This window comes from Mytilus californianus, unplaced genomic scaffold, assembly GCF_021869535.1.
Source record: "Mytilus californianus isolate M0D057914Y unplaced genomic scaffold, xbMytCali1.0.p SCAF_7, whole genome shotgun sequence".
Lineage (NCBI taxonomy): Eukaryota > Metazoa > Mollusca > Bivalvia > Mytilida > Mytilidae > Mytilus > Mytilus californianus.
The window spans coordinates 114,693,274-114,715,260 of NW_026262723.1; the positions used below are offsets into that span (position 1 = coordinate 114,693,274).

Consider the following 21,987-nt stretch of genomic DNA (forward strand, 5'->3'; position numbering starts at 1 on the left):
TTTTGGCAGTATCATTCCAATTTTCATGCCTCAACCCGAATCCCAATATCGGGTTGGTAAAACAAGTCAAAATCTACCCGAAAAACATTATTGGTTACCGATTTTGAAGTTTTTCTGATCAATTTCTGTAAATCTATAATTTTACCTGGCAACATATTCATGACAAGTTTACAACCCCAAGCTAATCAACGGTCACAACAGGTGTCATAATTTGTTGTTACAGGTAATCTGCTTATCTGATGAGTCATAACGATCCTAAAAATTAATTAATTTGTAAACAGAAATGGTCAGTCGGCATTTCAATTTTAATCAATTTATCATACTATCACAATTTGCAACGTTTACCGTGGTTTCATGACAAAATCGTAATTAACTGAAAGATGAAAACTGTAATGTACTTATGAGAAAACATCGTTTATCTTGAAATTTGTTAAAATTTTTGAAATCAGATGTGTTTCTGTCCAGTTCTGATTTAAAATCGAAGCCATATTGTATTCACTTCTACTGTGTATAAGCCTCTGCCAGTAGGAGCATCTCTGAACACAAAGAAAGATAACTCAAATTTTATCCATTTTCTCCTTAATACTGATAGACACTAGATCTGTCTTCATCCTTCTAACTTTAGGACAATAAGGTTTAGGTCTTTTGAGTCATGGTGCAAAGATAAGGTCTTTGGAGGGGGAAAATGGGGGGGGGGGGGGGGGGGGGGGGGTCTTCACTTTGTATCTTTTATTTTTAAGGGCTATTTTTCTCTATCTTAAAGAAAAAAGAAGAGATATGAGACTATTTCAAGGGTTAAAAACAGTGCACACAAAAATGCCACAAAAATTGAAACCCTTAAAAATCTGGTCTCGCACTAAATCTCCTATGGGGATTTTCAAAGGTGGCAGGTCTGTAGTATTTACTGTTGTGTTCCTCCTGTAATTACACCTTATATAAGAATGCCAGATTTTGATTGGTTGTTAGCCAGTGTATTTTTCGCATATTCTAACAATTTTTCCTCATTTCAAACAAATTTACCTTTTTTTTCACCACTGCCGGTGAATTTGCCTCAAATTCCCCTCTCTGCCGTGGTATTTGCCATTTTGGATATTCCTTTTTTACCCTCACGAGCCTGTTCCCGCCAAAATTATTCGGAACCTTATTACTTTATCCCGACAACATGGTTAAGCACTATTGATTGGGTTAAACCGAAAACTGTCAGAAATATACATATAAAGAGGGAAAAAAAATGTCTTTACAAATGAACGATTTAATGATGGAAAAACAATGACGTTTACACATATAGATTCCATGACGTTACAAAAAGACAGCACTAACGCATATAAGTACATGTATAATTCCCGCGGTACTACGATTTCCCTTCACATGTACAGCAATCAAAATCTATTCGTTGTAATTAAACAGATATATCATGTTATGGAGGGGTATTTGCGAAAAATACCAGTCTTGGGACCAAATTTCCCTCGCCAAGCGGCTTGGGAAATTTCACCGTCCCTAGACTGGTATTTTCTGCAAATACCCCTCCATAACATGATATATCTGTTCAAAATGTGTCATGATGTTTTCTATTGGTTACCTCTCCTAGTCCTAACTGGTGTGTTTCTTCTGAAATGTGTCATGTTTTCTGTTCATTACCTCCCCTGCTACTTACTGGTTTGTTCCTCCTGAAATGTGTCATGATGTTTTCTGTTGATTACCTCCCCTAGTAATTACTGGTGTGTTTCTCCTGAAATGTGTCATGATGTTTTCTGTTCATTACCTCCCCTAGTAATTACTGGTGTATTTCTTCTGAAATGTGTCACAATAATTTACTTTTATTACCTCCCCTAGTAATTACTGGTGTGTTTTTCCTGAAATGTGTCATGTTTTCTGTTGACTACCTCCCCTACTACTTACTGGTGTGTTTCTCCTGAAATGTGTCATGTTTTCTGTTGATTACCTCCCCTACTACTTACTGGTGTGTTCCTCTTGAAATGTGTCATGATGTTTTCTGTTGATTTCCTCCCCTAGTAATTACAGGTGTATTTCTTCTGAAATGTGTCACAATAATTTCTGTTTATTACCTCCCCTAGTAATTACTGGTGTGTTTCTCCTGAAATGTGTCATGATGTTTTCTGTTCATTACCTCCCCTGCTACTTACTGTTGTGTTCCTCCTGAAATGTGTCATGATGTTTTCTATTGATTACCTCCCCTACTACCTACTGGTGTGTTTCTCCTGAAATATGTCATGTTTTCTGTTGATTACCTCCCCTAGTAATTACTGGTGTATTTCTTCTGAAATGTGTCACAATAATTTCCGTTTATTACCTCCCCTACTACTTACTGGTGTGTTCCTCCTGAAATGTGTCATGTTTTCTGTTGATTACCTCCCCTACTACTTACTGGTGTGTTCCTCCTGAAATGTGTCATGATGTTTTCTATTGATTACCTTCCCTACTACTTACTGGTGTGTTTCTCCTGAAATATGTCATAATGTTTTCTGTTGATTACCCCCCCCCCCCCCCCCCCCCCCCCTAGTAATCACTGGTGTATTTCTTCTGAAATGTGTCACAATAATTTCTGTTTATTACCTCCCCTAGTAATTACTGGTGTGTTTCTCCTGAAATGTGTCAATGTTTTCTGTTCATTACCTCTCCTACTACTTACTGGTGTGTTCTTCCTGAAATGTGTCATGATATTTTTTGTTGATTACCTCCCCTACTACTTACTGTTGTGTTCCTCCTGAAATGTGTCATGATGTTTTCTGTTGATTACCTCCCCTACTACTTACTTGTTTGTTCCTCCTGAAATGTGTAATGATGTTTTCTGTTCATTACCTCCTCTACTACTTACTGGTTTGTTCCTCCTGAAATGTGTCATGATGTTTTCTGTTGATTACCTCCCCTAGTAATTACTGGTGTGTTTCTCCTGAAATGTGTCATGATGCTTTCTGTTGATGACCTCCCCTACTACTTACTGGTGTATTCCTCCTGAAATGTGTCATGATGTTTTTTGTTGATTACCTCCCCTATTACTTACTGGTTTGTTCCTCCTGAAATGTGTCATGTTTTCTGTTCATTACCTCCCCTACTACATACTGTTGTGTTCCTCCTGAAATGTGTCATGATGTTTTCTGTTGATTACCTCCCCTACTACTTACTGGTTTGTTCCTCCTGAAATGTGTCATGATGTTTTCTGTTCATTACCTTCCCTACTACTTACTGGTTTGTTCCTCCTGAAATGTGTCATGATGTTTTCTGTTGATTACCTCCCCTAGTTATTACTGGTGTGTTTCTCCTGAAATGTGTCATGATGCTTTCTGTTGATAACCTCCCCTACTACTTAGTGGTGTGTTCCTCCTGAAATGTGTCATGTTTTCTGTTGATTACCTCCCCTACTACTTACTGGTGTGTTCCTCCTGAAATGTGTCATGATGTTTTCTATTGATTACCTTCCCTACTACTTACTGGTGTGTTTCTCCTGAAATATGTCATAATGTTTTCTGTTGATTACCCCCCCCTAGTAATTACTGGTGTATTTCTTCTGAAATGTGTCACAATAATTTCGGTTTATTACCTCCCCTAGTAATTACTGGTGTGTTTCTCCTGAAATGTGTCAATGTTTTCTGTTCATTATCTCTCCTACTACTTACTGGTGTGTTTCTCCTGAAATGTGTCATGATGTTTTTTGTTGATTACCTCCCCTACTACTTACTGGTTTGTTTCTCCTAAAATGTGTCATGTTTTCTGTTCATTACCTCCCCTACTACTTACTGTTGTGTTCCTCCTGAAATGTGTCATGATGTTTTCTGTTGATTACCTCCCCTACTACCGTAGAAAGGCTTGTATAGTTCGCACTGGTACATAGTCCGCACCCCCTTCTCCCCACGAAATTTTAGGTGAAAAAACTTTTTGTAACTGTTAGAAAAGGTCTAATGAAACTCCGGTATTTTCAAAGCCTGTGCGGTCGTTTGCTGTATTTTCTTGGAAAAACCTGTTTTCCATCATCAAACAGAAGCTGAAACTGCTTGTGAATGATTCTAGAACGCTTCATGATTGTTAAAATAAGTTTAATTCACTTAAAAAACAATTTAGAAACTTATGTATGTTTAAACAGGAAGTTTAAAAAGCACGTGTAAAAGAAGAAACTAACCGGTGTGAGTCGAAATCCGTACATAACAGATATCACTATAATACGACTTTGAAAGTAAAACAGTTCCATCCTTTTGTAAAACAGTCTTTAATATATCTATCACATTAATATTTGAAGGGTCTTAAGCTAATACAAACCATATTAGTCAGTATGAAACACCAAAACGGAACGAACAATAACCGATTACGTTTTGTAGTTTACAAATTCTAAGCTGGTTTACGGTTGTCTTTTTCACTATGTTTGTATCGTTTCAATCAAGCAGATACCAGTTTATTTCAACCAATGCATTGAAAAGAAACGAGAAATTTGTAATGAAAGGTTTAGTTTTTATATTTATCAGTATTAATTTGATATTGAATAGAAATAACTTATTAATATGGATGAGTTAAAATTATTAGTTTGAAAAATGATAAGAGCGCCCTCTACAATATAAATAACAAAGATGGCGGAAAGTAAACAAACCACCTCGCCCGCGAAATTGAAATTTTTCTCTTATTTCTTGCTTATTGTACTCTATAGTCCGCACCCCGTCTGGAAGGTCCAATTTTGGAGAATAAAACCGCGGACTATACAAGCCTTTCTACGGTACTTACTTGTTTGTTCCTCCTGAAATGTGTGATGATGTTTTCTGTTGATTACCTCCTCTACTACTTACTGGTTTGTTCCTCCTGAAATGTGTCATGATGTTTTCTGTTGATTACCTCCCCTAGTAATTACTGGTGTGTTTCTCCTGAAATGTGTCATGATGCTTTCTGTTGATGACCTCCCCTACTACTTACTGGTTTGTTCCTCCTGAAATGTGTCATGTTTTCTGTTCATTACCTCCCCTACTACATACTGTTGTGTTCCTCCTGAAATGTGTCATGATGTTTTCTGTTGATTACCTCCCCTACTACTTACTGGTTTGTTCCTCCTGAAATGTGTCATGATGTTTTCTGTTCATTACCTCCCCTACTACTTACTGGTTTGTTCCTCCTGAAATGTGTCATGATGTTTTCTGTTGATTACCTCCCCTAGTTATTACTGGTGTGTTTCTCCTGAAATGTGTCATGATGCTTTCTGTTGATAACCTCCCCTACTACTTAGTGGTGTGTTCCTCCTGAAATGTGTCATGATGCTTTTTGTTGATTACCTCCCCTACTACTTACTGGTGTGTTTCTCCTGAAATTTGTCATGATGTTTTCTGTTCATTACCTTTCCTACAACTTACTGGTGTGTTCCTCCTGAAATGTGTCATGATGTTTTCTGTTGATTACCTCCCCTACTACTTACTGGTTTGTTTCTCCTGAAATGTGTCATGATGTTTTCTGTTCATTACCTCTCCTACTACTTACTGGTTTGTTCCTCCTGAAATGTGTCATGATGTTTCATATTGATTACCTTCCCTAGTACTTACTGGTGTGTTCCTCCTGAAATGTGTCATGATGTTTTCTGTTGATTTCTTTATAAATGTACAATCACAGTAGAAGTACAGATGATGACTTTTTATGAATGTAGAAATGGAGGCTGGGTCAGACATTATTTGTTTGTCTATTCCACATTTCTTGTTCTGTCCACCTCCTTTCTCATCAGCCCACTGGAAAAACTGAAAATAAATCAATGACAAATATGTATTAATAAAGCCATGGATAATAGTAATTTGTTTATTTCTCCAATTTATGATGTATTATAAAGGTAGGCATGGAGGCTTGGTCAGACATTGTTTGTTTATTCTTCATTCTTGTTCTACCCTCATACAAGCCATGCCCAAATGAAACTAAAGACTCAAAGGAGCCTGAATCTCTTACCTGGATATAAAGAATTATAAAGGCCAAGTTTCATTATTTTAAAGTGGATAAAACCAAGCTGACAAAAACAAATAGGACCAAGACAACTCAATTCCTAACAATTTTAAGATAACTCAGACTAATCTGAAAGATAACTCAGACCAATCTGAAAGATAACTCAGACCAATCTGAAAGATAACTCAGACCAATCTGAAAGATAACTCAGACCAATCTGAAGGATAACTCAGACAAACCTGAAAGATAACTCAGACCAATCTGAAAGATAACTCAAACCAATCTGAAAGATAACTCAGACCAATATGAAAGATAACTCAGACCAATCTGAAAGATAACTCAACTAATCTGAAAGATAACTCAGACCAATCTGAAAGATAACTCAGACCAACCTGAATGATAACTCAGACCAATCTGAAAGATAACTCAGACCAACCTGAAAGATAACTCAGACCAATCTGAAAGATAACCCAGACCAATCTGAAAGATAACTCAGACCAACCTGAAAGATAACTCAGACCAATCTGAAAGATAACTCTGACCAATATGAAAGATAACTCAACTAATCTGAAAGATAACTCAGACCAATCTGAAAGATAACTCAGACTAATCTGAAAGATAACTCAACTAATCTGAAAGATAACTCAACTAATCTGAAAGATAACTCAGACCAATCTGAAAGATAACTCGGACCAATCTGAAAGATAAATCAGACCAATCTGAAAGATAACTCAGACCAATCTGAAAGATAACTCAGACCAACCTAAAAGATAACTCAGACTAATCTGATAGATAACTCAGGCCAATCTAAATAAACTGTTAATATAATTTTGATACTAAATTGCAAATGCTGAAATTCATATAGAAATACTTTAAATTGTAAATTTAGGAAAAATACTCAGTTTATGAAGCATAGAAGAATCTGTTACGATTGGTTAGGTTTCTGTGTTTACCTTACATTGACTGTTCCTAGCAGCATTACAAGTATAGAAGAATCTGTCATGATTGGCACAGATTTCTGTGTTTACCTTACATTGACTGTTCCTAACAGCATTACAAGTATAAAAAAATCTGTTATGATTGGTCAGATTTCTGTGTTTACCTTACATTGACTGTTCCTAGCAGCATTACAAGTATAGAAGAATCTGTCATGATTGGCACAGATTTCTGTGTTTTCCTTACATTGACTGTTCCTAGCAGCATTACAAGTATAAAAGAATCTGTTATGATTGGGACAGATTTCTGTGTTTACCTTACATTGACTGTTCCTAGCAGCATTACAAGTATAGAAGAATCTGTCATGATTGGTCAGATTTCTGCATTTACCTTACATTGACTGTTCCTAGCAGCATTACAAGTATAAAAGAATCTGTTATGATTGGGACAGTTTCTGTGTTTACCTTACATTGACTGTTCCTAGCAGCGTTACAAGCATAGAAGAATCTGTTATGATTGGGACCAGACTTTTTAACTTGTATCATCTTTGATGGAGCTCCACATTTACAGAATGGGTTACTGTTTACTGTTTCCTTATTTTCTTTACCTGAACGAATAAATCATATACAGTCATTATTTAAAATAAGTCTATGACATTACATCCATATAAATTTCTTTCAACTTTTTACTTCTATTTTCATGTAGATGAACAAAAAAATGGTAGTGTTTTTTTATTACTTCAAATATCCTTCTCAACCCAACTTTTTATCTATTTTCTATTTCATTTTAGTAACATTCTTTATGAAGAGATAAATCACATACTAAATTTAATCAAAATAACATATATCTTAAGGTAATCAATTTTGAATGAATTTTTTTGTTTCTGTATCCTTAACCTGTATTTTTAAAAATGTTTATCAACTCATTAAAGTTTAGAATCATACTATTTCTGATTAAGTTAGGTTGCATGATTCAATATATTGTGCCATGTTGTTTTTTTTTAAGGTATGTCAGTCTTAACCTTTCATAATGAACCCAATAAGGTATATTCTCTCACTGTGACAAACTTGACCATATCTTCTTTTGTGTTTATATTGACACTTCTTATCCTCAATGGCATCTACAAGTTTTTCTGTAGCACTAATCTGTGACTGGGACTTTAAGCTTAAAATTGAATAGAATTTCTGGTATTGTAGGAAAAGAGAAATTTTACAAGTTTGAAAAGGGCTGTATGTAAGCTTGAAGTTCTAAATGTGTCATTAATGTATATCCCTATGTATCTTCAGTGCAAAAGTAAAATAATAACAACTTCATGTTTCAAGTATACATGCATTTATATACTTATTCATAACCCATTTCAATAACTTATTGAAATACATATCTATACCTTGCACTGTTGGAAGATATGAGGTGGTATCTATTTTAGATAAAGCATGATGATACTTCACACCAAGATCAAACAGGATAATGTTCAAATGTTCTGAAAATATATACACCAAGGTCTCAAAGGACAATGTTTAAATATTCTGAAAATATATACACCAAGGTCTCAAAGGACAATGTTCAAATGTTCTGAAACTATATACACCAAGGTCTCAAAGGACAATGTTTAAATATTCTGAAAATATATAAACCAAGGTCTCAAAGGACAATGTTTAATAATTCTGAAAATATATGCATCAAGGTAAAAAAGGACAATGTTTATTATGAACATATATACACCAAGTTCACACAGGACAATGTTTAAATGCTCTTAAAATATACACACCAAGGTCTCAAAGGACAATGTTTAAATGCTCTGAAAATATATACACCAAGGTCTCAAAGGACAATGTTTAAATGCTCTGAAAATATATACACCAAGGTATCAAAGGACAATGTTTAAATGCTCTGAAAATATATACACCAAGGTCTAAAAGGACAATGTTTAAATGCTCTGAAAATATATACACCAAGGTCTCAAAGGACAATGTTTATTCTGAAACTATATACACCAAGGTCTCAAAGGACAATGTTTAAATACTCTGAAAATATATACACCAAGGTCTCAAAGGACAATGTTTAAATGCTCTGAAAATATATACACCAAGGTCATAAAGGACAATGTTTATTCTGAAACTATATACACCAAGGTCTCAAAGGACAATGTTTAAATGCTCTGAAGCTCTGAAAATATATACACCAAGGTCAAATAGGATAACATTCAAATGTTCTAAAATATATATCTATGGAATACTTTCACATGATGTCCAATTGTCAAATTAGATAAATATTATCAGTTGAATATTTGTCTTATTCATACCTTTTAGAGCAGCTGTAAAGACTTGCTTGTAGTTACCAAGGGAGGTAAATCTAGTAGGAATCTCTATCTCTCTAACTAGTTGACTGTTTTCTGTTATTTCTTGTATACTTGGGAACTGTAAATCTGATCCTAAATTTCTCTGTTAAAATTAAGAAATACTAATAATATAAGGCAGGGGTCACATGTGGAAGAAGATGAAGTCTGTTGATCATGCTTTTATGTCATGTTTGTAACATCATTCACAATGTAAACAATGAAATGAGTTCTTTAAATCTTAGATGATGTTTTATCCTATTTAAGTATCATCTAATAAAAAATTCTAATTAATTATAACTGAAATCAAAAAAGGATAACCATTTCAACATTTTATTTATTTGCAAATTATGGTTTCATGTTCACCCTTCCAAAAAATCAGCACAGCATATGGTCCTTTGTATTTTACAAAAAATCCAAAAAAACGAAATCATAAAGGATTACTATTACTGAAAATATATTGAAATAACTTGTCCTGAATGTAAAAAAAAATTACAACTAGACTGATTTAGATAGAATTGCTGTAACTTATAGTAGTGATAATTGTTACCTTTGTTCCTTTCAGAATACAAGATGTAAGCTGTGGTACTGGACATTTAAATCTCTTCACTGGATTGTAGTTATCACTAGAAGGAACACATGCTACAGAATCCTCCTCCATAGATTCTACATTTGAAGGATTTCCATATGAAAAGTTTGGTTCATTTGTTCTAGTTATTGTGGATTGTGTATTTTGGTTAAAATTCTGATTGTTTGCAATCTGATATCTGTTTGATTTTGAAGATGCTATAACTGGAGATAAATATTGCTTTTCTGATATATGCCTGGACAAAAATTGCTCCTTAATGTTGTGTGAAGTGCTCTGAAATTTCTGAGATGAAACAATGAGTTCATTCTTGTTAAAAGACCGGCTTTCTTTAATTGCATCTGATGGGTTTGAATCTGAAAAATCAAAACTGTCTTGACTTTTTTCAGGCTGTAATGAGAAAGTGTGTTTCTCTGCTTGAAGAGGCATGTTGGGCATGCTAAATCTATCATTACATTTTGTCCATGGCTGTAATGAGATTACAGGATTCTCTTTATGGTCAGTCAATTCTGGAACATCTAATGACTCGTCACCATTAAATGTCTCATTGTGTTTCGTCCAAGGCCGTAATGAAATTGTAGGTGTCTCTGCTTGGTCAGTCACACCTGGTACACTAAATGACTGATCAAAGGTTAAAAAGTCGTCATCTTCATCATCAAAATCAGCATACTTTCCCCATTTTGATCCCTGGTTTTTATCTTCTTTTAAAATATTATTTTCACATGTTTCTATTTTAGGATTTATAGTTGAAATTGTATGAAATGAATTCCCTCCAACATTTACTTTAATACATTTATGCCCTTGGTCATCATCATTTCTAACTTTATCTGTGTGCTGTTCTTGGTTCTGTTTTACTGAATTACTGAACCAAATTATATTGGAATTAAAAGGACCACTTCTATCTGCATATTGGTTTTTATAATTATCATTTACATAATGGCATTTATCTTTTGCATCCCGATTCTCAGAGCTACTTTGTGATGATTCTTGATCATTCTTTATAAATATGTTACCACACTTTTGTCTTTCTAATAATTTGTTTTCCCAGTAAGTTAATGTAGGTGAACTCATATGACTATCACTTTCATTTATGTTTGACATGTTTTTCGTGTTTCTGAGGCATTTGTCATTATCTAACTTATCTTTAATCATATCTTTATTAAATAAACCTGGTTGTTCCTCATCATCATCTGATTTAGAACTGGGAACAGAACTGTTATCACCATTTTCTGTCAGGATGTCATCAGGTGCAGACACCAAAGGTATTCTCATTTTTCTCTGTTGACTAACAGTACTTTTCAAAAATAGTGATTGATTTTCGTTTTCAACAACCTGTTGTAATGAACCTCTTTGTAAGATCTGATTACTGTAGATAAGATATCTGGGTGACTTCAGATCAGACTCAGTAATGTTGTCAAAGTCCAAATAATCTGTATCTCCTGATACTACCAGTTCTTCTTGAGAATACTTTCCTGATGCTGAAAGATAAAGAAATAAAACCAGTGTGAGATGAAATACAATAAGAAACACAAAGTTTATTTGATTTTTCTATACAAATAACTTTATGGATTGTAGAATTGCAGGAAAATGAATAGTCATTTGTAGGAGCTACATAAAGCTCATGTTTCTCTTTTTTATATGCATATATGTGCCTCCTCTAAACAAAATTTACCTTTTTACAGCACAAGATGGACAATATGTTTCAAATTTAATTTAAAATGTAATTTAAGTAGAACAAGTGAAACTGCGAGCTACTGCTGTATTGACACTGATGATACCCCTGCCCAAATACTTGAAGGTAAACAGGAAGTTGTTGAGTGATGAATCTGAAAACGCATCACACGGTATAGATGACTTATATAAACCCTGAAACCAAATTCAGAAATCCTTGTAATGTAGTTCCTAAGAAAAATGTGACGAAAATTTTCAACTTGGATGTCATGTGTAAAATGATGTAAGTATTCGGTAAACAGGAAGTTGTTGAGTGATGAATCTGAAAACGCATCACACGGTAAAGCTGACTTATATAAACCCTGAAACCAAATTTCAGAATCCTTGTATGTAGTTCCTAAGAAAAATGTGACGAAAATTTTCAACTTGGATGTCATGTGTAAAATGATGTAAGTATTCGGTAAACAGGAAGTTGTTGAGTGATGAATCTGAAAACGCATCACACGGTATAGCTGACTTATATAACCCTGAACCAAATTTCAGAAATCCTTGTAATGTAGTTCCTAAGAAAAACGTGACAAAAATTTTCAACTTGGATGTCATGTGTAAAATGATGCAAGTATTCGGTAAACAGGAAGTTGTTGAGTGATGAATCTGAAAATGCATCACACGATATAGCTGACTCATATAAACCCTGAAACCAAATTCAGAAATCCTTGTAATGTTGTTCCTGAGAAAGATGTGATGAAAAATATTCATGGGACGGACGGACGGACTGACGGATGGATGGACTTACGGATGGACAGACAGAGGTAAAACAGTATACCCCCAATTTTTTAAAGCCGGGGTATAATAATAAATATACAGAAAGGAAGTAACTGAACATCACAATGGAAATTCTTTGTTGGTTTAAATATTTGGTAATCACATAACTTATTCTTTTCTTTTTACTTATTTACTCATTCACTTCATCTGCTGGTGATATAATTTCATTGTACAGGTATCACAATATAAAGTAGAGAAGTCAAGAAATTGTGATGGTCCTATTGCACTTTACATAATTTTTACATTTTTTTTTTCAAATTACAATTTTTAATATAGAAATGCTATTATTTTTTTTTTTGGGGGGGGGGGGGGGGGGAGGGGTTCAAAGAGTTTCAATTATCTTCAATAAGGAAATAATATTTCATCTCAGTGTAAAAATCATTCTTCACAAATAGAGCAGATTTTGATTTATTTTCATAGAATTTATTGACTTATGGGTGTCTTTAATAGTATTGTATGTCATTGGATTGCTCTCATTGACTGATGCTTAACATTTCCTTTTATTCATACTTTCAACTCTACATCTATTTGGTCACATACATATAAATAATATTCCATGTACTCAATTCTTAAAAGATATAAGAAACTACCAACAGATTGTAAAACTTTGAACTTTGATTTTGGAAATAGTATGATATATACAACATTTGAGCAAAGTATTAAAGAATCCAAACTATATTTTGACCTCATAAAATAATAGGCTCAGTTCTAAATATAGAACAAGGAAGTAAAAATTGATAACCTAGGATTGTTCCATTAATACCTTTACAGGTAAAGTTTTTATATTTTGTCTTTTAATTCCAAAAAAGTATATCAAGATCAACTATTATTAGTAGATTAATTAAAGTAGATACATGGGTAGATCTGACATAATCCATATTAAAGTAAAAGCAAGTTGAACACAATTTTGTTATGAAATAATTTACCCTGTCATACCTATTACAATAATTACTCAAAGGAAAACTGTTCAGATCAGTACTGAAAGTCAAGAACTACTACTTCAGAAATATGGCACAAAATTTTATGACTTGTCAATTTTGTGAAACATCAAATGAGACAAAATGGAAATGTATCAATTGTGATCTGATTCTCTGTCAGGAATGTAAAATCAAAATTCATACAAAACTTAAGAAAAATCAAAGTCATAAGGTGATTGATTTAAAGGAATTCAGTAATTTAGGAGCAAGTGAAACTATCCGTGATCTGGATCTGAAGGACATTCAGTGTACAACTCACCACAAGGAACTCTGTTTTATTTACTGTCAGGATTGTGAAGTGTTGTCATGTGCAGTCTGTCTATTGGAGTCACACCAAAATCATAAACTGACAAAGATTGATGAAGTGTACAGTCAGAAAGTAAAAGAACTCCAAGAACTGGACAATAAAATCAGTCAGGATCTGCCGTATTTTGAAAAGTGTGAAAAAGATCTACAAGTAATTAAATCAGATGAACAAACACAACATAATGGAATAAAGCAGATAATTTTAAAACGCAAATACGAGCTAAAAGAAGAAATCACTAAACATACAGGCAATCTTATCACAGAATTAGACAGACTATGGGTTCCCAGGAAAACAGAAATTTCTAAACAGCTTCAGGATATTAAGAAAAAGAGTGCAGACCTAAGATTAAAGAAAGCTAAAATTCAAGAGGCATTTCAATCCAACAAGGCATCTACCATTTTTACAACATCTGATCAAGTAAGCAAACATCTTCCTGCTAAACCTGGCAATTTTTTGTCAAAAAGGCAAGTCCTTCTTTCACAATCAAAAGATGAGAAATCAGATTTGGATTCTATTATAACAATTCCAACATTTAAAGTAAGAGAAATATTTACCTCTGATATGCCTGCTATTTTTAGGATTAAGAATTTGGTAAATGGTGTCAATATTATGTGTCCTATAGATGACAACATTCAAACCTTCACACTCAAGGATAATAAATGCCAAATTACAAATATAGCAGAGGAAATTGGTAATGACATTATAGATATGACTGTAACTGATCAAGATAAATTACTTTTTACAACTGCTTCAAATTCAGAAATCAATTGCTTGTCAACATTTACACCTGGTTGTGAGGTGGAAGTTTTCATTTCAATATCACCACTACATGCAAGAGGTATTCATGCAAGTGTTAATACTATTTTAATAGGATTTGTTGAAAAAGAAGATTTATTCCCTTTAACAGAGGCAAGTAGAAGAGGGATTATGATATATGACTATAACTGTAGACATGTGAGAACAATTGAACGTGATCAAAATAATCAACTCTTATTTTCATCACCAGATGCAATCACTACAAATATAAATGGAGATATATGTGTAGTAGATAGTACAAAAAGTGACAATTGGGAAGGCAGGGTGGTTGTTTTAGGGGAATGGGGGAACTTTAAATGGGCATATGATGGTCATCCCTGTATTAATACTGAATATAACTTTACACCTTATGACTTGGTCACAACATCAAAAGGTATAATATTAGTGACAGATAGAGACAGCAATGCTGTTCATATCCTGTCTATGTGTGGTGATCTAGTCTCTAGTCTGAATGAAAGTCATGGTATTGAGAAACCTTCATGTCTAAATATTGACCTCAAAGGTCAGTTACAAATTGGTTGTGATAGTATAGAAACAAAAGATGAAGTTGCTAAACTGCATTTAGTAGCGATGTCTTTTTAAGATGAGCAATATTCACAATTTTATGTAAACAAACATCCAGCAGGGACAAATCTCATTTATACAAATTTTTTATTTAATCTTAATTATAGGTTAATAAGAAAAGGAAAAATAGATCTCTTACTTTTATTTCCAACATACCATTCACATAATTATTATCAACTCAATACCTTAAACAGGTAAAAAACTAGAGGCTCTAGAGAGCCTGTGTCACTCACCTAGGTCTATGTGCATATTCAACAATGGACCCTTACATTGTAGACAGAATAGATTTCATGACAAAGATCCACTTTTTGTTGATTTTGTATTGCTGATCATTTTGTCTGCTTAATTTCTCTCTATTTTCTTTAGTTTTTGCTCAAAACACAAAAGAGGGTAAAAAAATCCTCATTTAGGGGCAGTCACTCCTATAGAGTGACAGTCTACTTACTATATCGGCAAAATTTGACTTGTTTGTGGATCTTGCCTTGCTGATCATTTTTGTTATTTAAAGTTTCTATTTATCTATTATAATTTTTATCATTTAAAGTAAAATGCAAAAAAATTGGTAGAAATTGCTTTACAGGGCTATAACTCCAATAAGGAGTCACCATAATATTTCCTCCATATTGTCTTAAATGTAGATCTTGTCTTTCTAATCATTTTTGATTATTTAGGTTTCTATCTATCTATTATAGTTTTTAAGATATTAGGCAAAAACGCAAACAATTGGTAAAAAACAGTCATCAAAGGGCTATATCTCTAATAAGGAGTCGACTGACGATTTTTACTATGCCAAACTTATACCTAGATCTAGACTTACTGATCATTTTTGCAACTTAAAGTTTCTTTCTATCTATTATAGTTTTCAAGATAATAGGCAAAAAATGAAAAAAATAGTAAAATTTGTCATTTAAAGGCAAAAACGCAAACAATTGGTAAAAAACAGTCATCAAAGGGCTATATCTCTAATAAGGAGTCGACTGACGATTTTTACTATGCCAAACTTATACCTAGATCTAGACTTACTGATCATTTTTGCAACTTAAAGTTTCTTTCTATCTATTATAGTTTTCAAGATAATAGGCAAAAAATGAAAAAAATAGTAAAATTTGTCATTTAAAGGCAATAACTCAATCATATAAAAAGCCTCCTGACAGTTTTAACGTCTATGAACAATTGGTAGAGCTCAACATTCTGAACATTATTTCCTTGTCCAATTTTCTCTATTTATAATGGTTTTTATAGGACCGCAAAAAAATTGCGTTTGTATATTGCTATCATGTCGTCATCCATAGAAATTTGGTTTCTGGACAATAACTTTAGTATGAGTGAAAGGATCTCTATGAAATTTAACCAAAATGTTCAATAGCACAAAAGGAAGGTTGGGATTGATTTTGGGGGTTATGGTCCCAACTGTTTAGGAATTAGGGGTCAAAAAGGGACCAAAAAAGGCATTTTTCTAGTTTCCAGACAATAACTTGTGTACAAGTGTATGGATCTCTATGAAATTGTACCATAAGGTTCCATACCACAAAGGGAAGGCTGTGATTGACTTGGGGGGTTATGGCCCAAACCATTCAGGTAACAGGGGCAAAAAAAGGGGGGGGAAAACAAGGTTTTTCTGATTAATGGACAATTACTTAAGTATTAGTCTATGGATCTCTATGAAATTGAAACACAAGGTTCCATACCACAAAGGGAAGGTTGGGTTTGACTTTGGGAGTTATGGCTCAAAGGGTTCAGGAATTAGGGGGAGTTATGGCTCAAACCGTTCAGGAATTAGGGGCAAAAAGGGGGGGGGGGGGGGGGGGGGGTTCTGGTTTCCTGACAAATACTTAAATATTAGTCAATGGATCTCTATGAAATTGTACCACAATGTTCCACACCACACACAGAAGGTTGGGGGTCGATTTTGTGGGTTGTGGCTTTAGCTTGTGATTTCAGCTTCCCAATTGTTAACTTTCCATTTCTATGTAGCAACATTCCAGCAGTGCCTGCATACGGAGTATATATCTCCCAATTGATACGATATTCCCAGGCTTGAATTTCCTATCATGATTTCCTTGATAGAGGATTGCTGCTCACAAGGAAGCTATTAAACCAAGAGTTCCAAATGGTGAAGTTGAAATCATCCCTTCGTAAATTTTACGGACGCCATCACGAGTTGGTTGACCGTTATGGAATAACCGTTTCACAGATGATATCCGATATCGGATATGTTCCTTATGTCGTTACTACAATACCCTTCCCTTTTCATGAATGTGACCTACCAAATTAAGACTATTTACCGGATTTGTAATAACATAAGCAACACGGGTGCCACATATGGAGCAGGATCTGCTTACCCTTCCGGAGCACCTGAGATCACCCCCAGTTTTTGGTGGGGTTCGTGTTGCTTAGTCTTTAGTTTTCTATATTGTGTCATCTGTACTATTATTTGTCTGTTTGTCTTTTTATTTTTGGCCATGGCGTTGTCAGTTTGTTTTCGATCTATGAGTTTGACTGTCCCTCTGGTATCTTTCGTCCCTCTTTTTTAATCGTTAAGAAACTAGAGGCCAAATAGGGGCCAAAAACAAGACTTTTCTTGTTTTCATCAAAAACTGATTTCTGGTGGTTCTATGATATGCTGAATCTAACTGTGCATTCAGATTTTTAATTTGGGCCCTGTTTTCAAATTAGTCCATATTAAGGTCCAAAGGGTCCAAAATTAAACTATGTTTGAATTCGTTTTTTTTTTTTTTATATGCTGAATCTAACCATGGAATTAGATTTTAGATATTGGACCATTAAGTAGATTATATGTCCCATTTCAAATTTTTAAGTTATCTGACCACATTTTGTCTGAGTCAGAAATCTATAATGTGTCAAATATTTAATCACTATCCAAATTCAGAGCTGTATCAAGCTTGAATATTGTGTCCATACTTGCCCCAACTGTTCAGAGTTCGACCTCTGCGGTCATATCCAGCTGCTCCAGGCGGAGCACAATTTTTAAAATAATAGACAAAACTTGCATTTTACCCTATGTTCTATTTTTAGCCATGTCAGTCATCCTGGTTGGCAGGTGGTGTCATCGGACACGTATTTTAAACTAGACATCCCAATAATGATTGTGGCGAACTTTGGGCCAGGTGAGCTAAAAAAAGGAACAGCTATCATTTCTACGAAAGTAATAAAGGAAAGAATTCAATTCAAAAATTGTGAAAGGGTACAAAAGGCATGCTCTATACATAATTACCATAATATAAATAACAACAAACCAGAAAGTCGGTAAAAACTATCATTAAATGTTCATCACATGTACAGTGACTAATTCTTGATGAAACCAGTTTTATATTATATAAAAAAAAACTCATAAAAGGTACCAGACTTATAATTGTTTAGGCCAGACAAGCATTTAGTCTACAAAAGACTCATTAGTGATGCTCAAACAAAAAAAGTTAAGATCATAACCGTGTAACATCAGTAAGTATCATAATAGTTTTCTTAGAAATAGATATATGACATAAGATTAATCAAAATCCCACAAGTGTGAGATGTAGGTCATCATGGTTATAGTGACCAAAATTTTGCCTCAAGCCATTTTTTTTTTTTTTTTAAACTGATTTTGCAAAGATAATAAGGTTGTTATATTTTATACATGTTCATTTAATGAATATTTCTTTTTCTGCATAGATGATTTCATATATCTTAACTAAGTTAGGGCAACTCTTTCTGACAGTTGTTAATCAATACTATCAATATACCTTATCATTATCATAACAAATATGTTAATCAAAATATTCTTATTTATCTTTAAAAAAAAAAGCTCTTAGAATGTTTAATTTAATTAATTGATATTTGTGTTGGCCATTCTTATATTACTAAAATTGAAAAATGCATATCTTTCTGAGGTCACACAAACAGGAAAAGTATATTTGTAAATTTTAATCATTAGTAACTGCAAACATTATTTCTTTCAAATAATAATTTACAAGTTCCATCTTATAAAGCTTTGACCAAAGAAGAAATTTCTTCAACTGTAGAATCCATTGGTATTAAATATATTGACCACAGTCAACTAAATCACACCAAAGAGCGTACTTTCTTAAGCTTTGATCTAGTTTTTGTAACTGAAACATGCTTATATTTTTTAAAGGATTTTTTGTACTCTGATTTCATTTATATATGTTGTTATCATTTTTGTTGATGGAACAAATGTCCTTGTTCCATGACACCTAATATCATGGTTTATATTTGCTCTATTTATATTAACTAAAAATTTGTATTTCCTCAAGGGTCTTCAAATAATTCATTGTCTCTCCTTAGACACAAATTCCAAAGAACAGTTATGAATCAACAATAGTTAATTTTATCTGTAGTTTTGGTTGTCTGTATATCATTATCAGTGTGTTATGTGTATTTTTTCTTAATAAATTTTTGACTTTTTTCTGCCTTATTAGTTTTTTTACATTAAAACACTAGAGAATGATATGATGTGGAGGTCAAGAAAAAAATGGCTGACAAGGTCTCATCATAAGTTATATATAATTACCTTGCCATACAGATGTCAGTTGACAATTGCTGTGTAATAATTCAGGGGAAGCAGGTCATAGCTGTACTTTAAGTTATTAACTTAAATTCAAGAAACATCTCCCAGCTCTATAGGTTTATAGCTTGAGACAGGCTAAAAAAAATTTCATATTTTGGGATGTTATGGCCTTTTATAGCTGACTTTACTGTATAGTTTTTGCTCATTGTTGAATGCCATACAGTGATCTATTGTTGCTGAAATACCTGCCTTTTGAACTTTGGTGTATAGTTGCCTTATTGCCAATCATACACAGGTAAAATAGCTACGGACGTTTCACGGATGTGGTAATAAACGTCCGTAAAACATCCGTAATACGGATGTATTACGGATGATACGGTTACGTCCGTAAAACGTCTGTAAAAATACATCCGTAAAACGTACGTGTAAAAACTGATGTAAAACGGATTTTCCGTTTCACGGACGTTTCTTAAACATACGTATTACGGACGTTTCTGCAACATCCGTATTACGGCTATATCTTATTCAAAGATGTAAAAGTACCATGCATGATATATGCACAACGGCTAATACATGCATAAAGTAAAATTCTTAACTTGCTTTCAACATTCTGCATGCCAGACATACATGTGTATAGTGAATCTCTGCTTCAAGCCTATAACTTTTAATATTTGCATAATATGAGTACATATGAAGTGATCTTTTTCCGAAAAGACCACATGATTTAATTAAAAGTATGAAATATTAAAATAATTAACTGACAATGTCAATGACTGATTTATAATCCTTTTCTCCAGAGCATTTTTTTTTTTATATACTTCATTTGCATAGGATTTTTCAATGAAATGCAGAAAATACTTGTACTTTAATGCAATGTTAACTGTACATGAAAACGTTTCAATTGATGCACTACAACACAGCGGCATCATTATAGAGGAAAGGGTTAATTATAGAAATTTAATGAAAAGTGTATAGTAACAGGAACATATATATTGATATACTGTCATGACTGTTCCCAGGTAGTAATTAACAAAATTAAATGGAAAGCTTCTTAACAACAGTCACGATGATTCAACAGTTTTCTCATTCTTTCATACATGTATAATAAAAAAGATAGTGAGTTTCTAAACACTGAATTTTTTCATTGCTTCTTGATGTTCATCATGAACATCCATTTATTTAATTTAAGATATGGTTGTACTTTTCCATCGACCATTTTAAAACATATCTTCCAAAAAAAATCTAGAAAAGGAGTCAACTTGTGAGTGAAATTATATAAAATTAAAACAATGTTAATTAAAAAAAATATCTTTTTCCTGTATGTAAGGTCAAATAAAAAAATATGTGTGTTTCTTATTTCCGCAACTACCCTATATTTTAAGCTTAGAAATAGCCTACCCTAAAGTTTTTTTGATTTATCAATAAGCACTGTTAAAGTCAGAATTTCTCTCCCATCAGCCCATAGACTCAATGTAAAAAAAAATTGTAAAATAAGAAAAATCCCCTACCTATCCTATTTTTTCAAAGATGTAATAGGAAACACACATATTATTTCATTTGGCCTAATTAAGAAATAAATGTAATTGAAAAAAAATCTTTATATTTTTTAAAAGATTTTATTTTTAAAAGCTTGTCCTCGCAATATTAAGTTGAATTATACAAAGAGTGCTTGGTGTCTTTCCCACAAACAACTAATGATGGATGGCTAATTAATTGCCATGAATGCAGTTAAAAGAATATAAAAATCTAACATTTAACCTTATTTGTAACGCTTGAGTAAAAATGACTGGATGTATATATATATTGTACATGGCTGAATTAAAATTACCGCATTATGGCGCATACCTGGTTTCTTCAAATGAGACCAATGAAAATAGACCTGACTGTTGTCAATACTTGATTGTTGATCATTCTGATTATCTGTCCAAGTACAAAACTATGCTAACAAGAAATTGCACATGAGCATATAGAAAGTACTTGAAAAGTTTCAGATTGTTTGATGTCTGAAGTAGTTTCTATCCTGTTCAATGACTGAATGAGGATCATAAGATTTAGGGGGAAGGAAACACTCTTATCGTGTTTAAATCACGACAACCAATGCAATAGTCACATGGTGTTACTTCGTCCCTTATACCCGCCCTTATACAATGCATCTGAGACTACTATAACCTCAGACTATAACATAGTGTTATAATAGTCTCAGAATATATGTAGAATAATGCCGGTAACATTATAACTTTATCATACATTTATTCTCCTTTGGTGTGGAATAAAAGCAAATTACCTGCAGTGCTTCTATTTTATTAAGTTGTGTTTCAAGCAAGCATTTGTGAAAACAGTACTATTTAAAGTATTTTTGGGCAAGATAGAAAATTACAGTACAGGGCCTTTTGGTGTAGGTCTATTGTTAATGATGAAATTGAAAGAGGATACCAATTAAATTAATTTATAACCAAAATTCTAATAAAACGAGAAAAGCCAGAGAATAAAAGATAAAACAACAATAACTTACCATTACACATAAAC

At 33.3% G+C, this 21,987-nt stretch overlaps 2 protein-coding genes across 2 annotated transcripts in view; one reads left to right on the forward strand and one right to left on the reverse strand.

Moving 5' to 3' along the window:
* Nucleotides 1-21,987, reverse strand: part of LOC127710109 (uncharacterized) — a 74,623-nt gene that overhangs the window by 29,031 nt on the left and 23,605 nt on the right. Inside the window, exons 7-11 of the mRNA XM_052215852.1 lie at nucleotides 9,738-11,251; nucleotides 9,155-9,293; nucleotides 8,240-8,332; nucleotides 7,317-7,459; nucleotides 5,532-5,720 (exon numbers count right to left, since the gene is read on the reverse strand). Coding sequence (XP_052071812.1) covers nucleotides 5,532-5,720; nucleotides 7,317-7,459; nucleotides 8,240-8,332; nucleotides 9,155-9,293; nucleotides 9,738-11,251 — 2,078 coding nt within the window. The remainder of the gene's footprint in view (nucleotides 1-5,531; nucleotides 5,721-7,316; nucleotides 7,460-8,239; nucleotides 8,333-9,154; nucleotides 9,294-9,737; nucleotides 11,252-21,987) is intronic.
* LOC127710110 (uncharacterized) lies at nucleotides 13,205-19,358 on the forward strand. Its single transcript, XM_052215853.1, has one exon. It carries the CDS (start codon nucleotides 13,278-13,280, stop codon nucleotides 14,949-14,951), a length of 1,674 nt encoding a protein of 557 aa, XP_052071813.1. The 5' UTR covers nucleotides 13,205-13,277; the 3' UTR covers nucleotides 14,952-19,358.

Bases quoted from the DNA above. Each gene is read 5' to 3' on its own strand.
- LOC127710110 (XM_052215853.1), top strand. From the start codon at position 13,278: ATGGCACAAAATTTTATGACTTGTCAATTTTGTGAAACATCAAATGAG.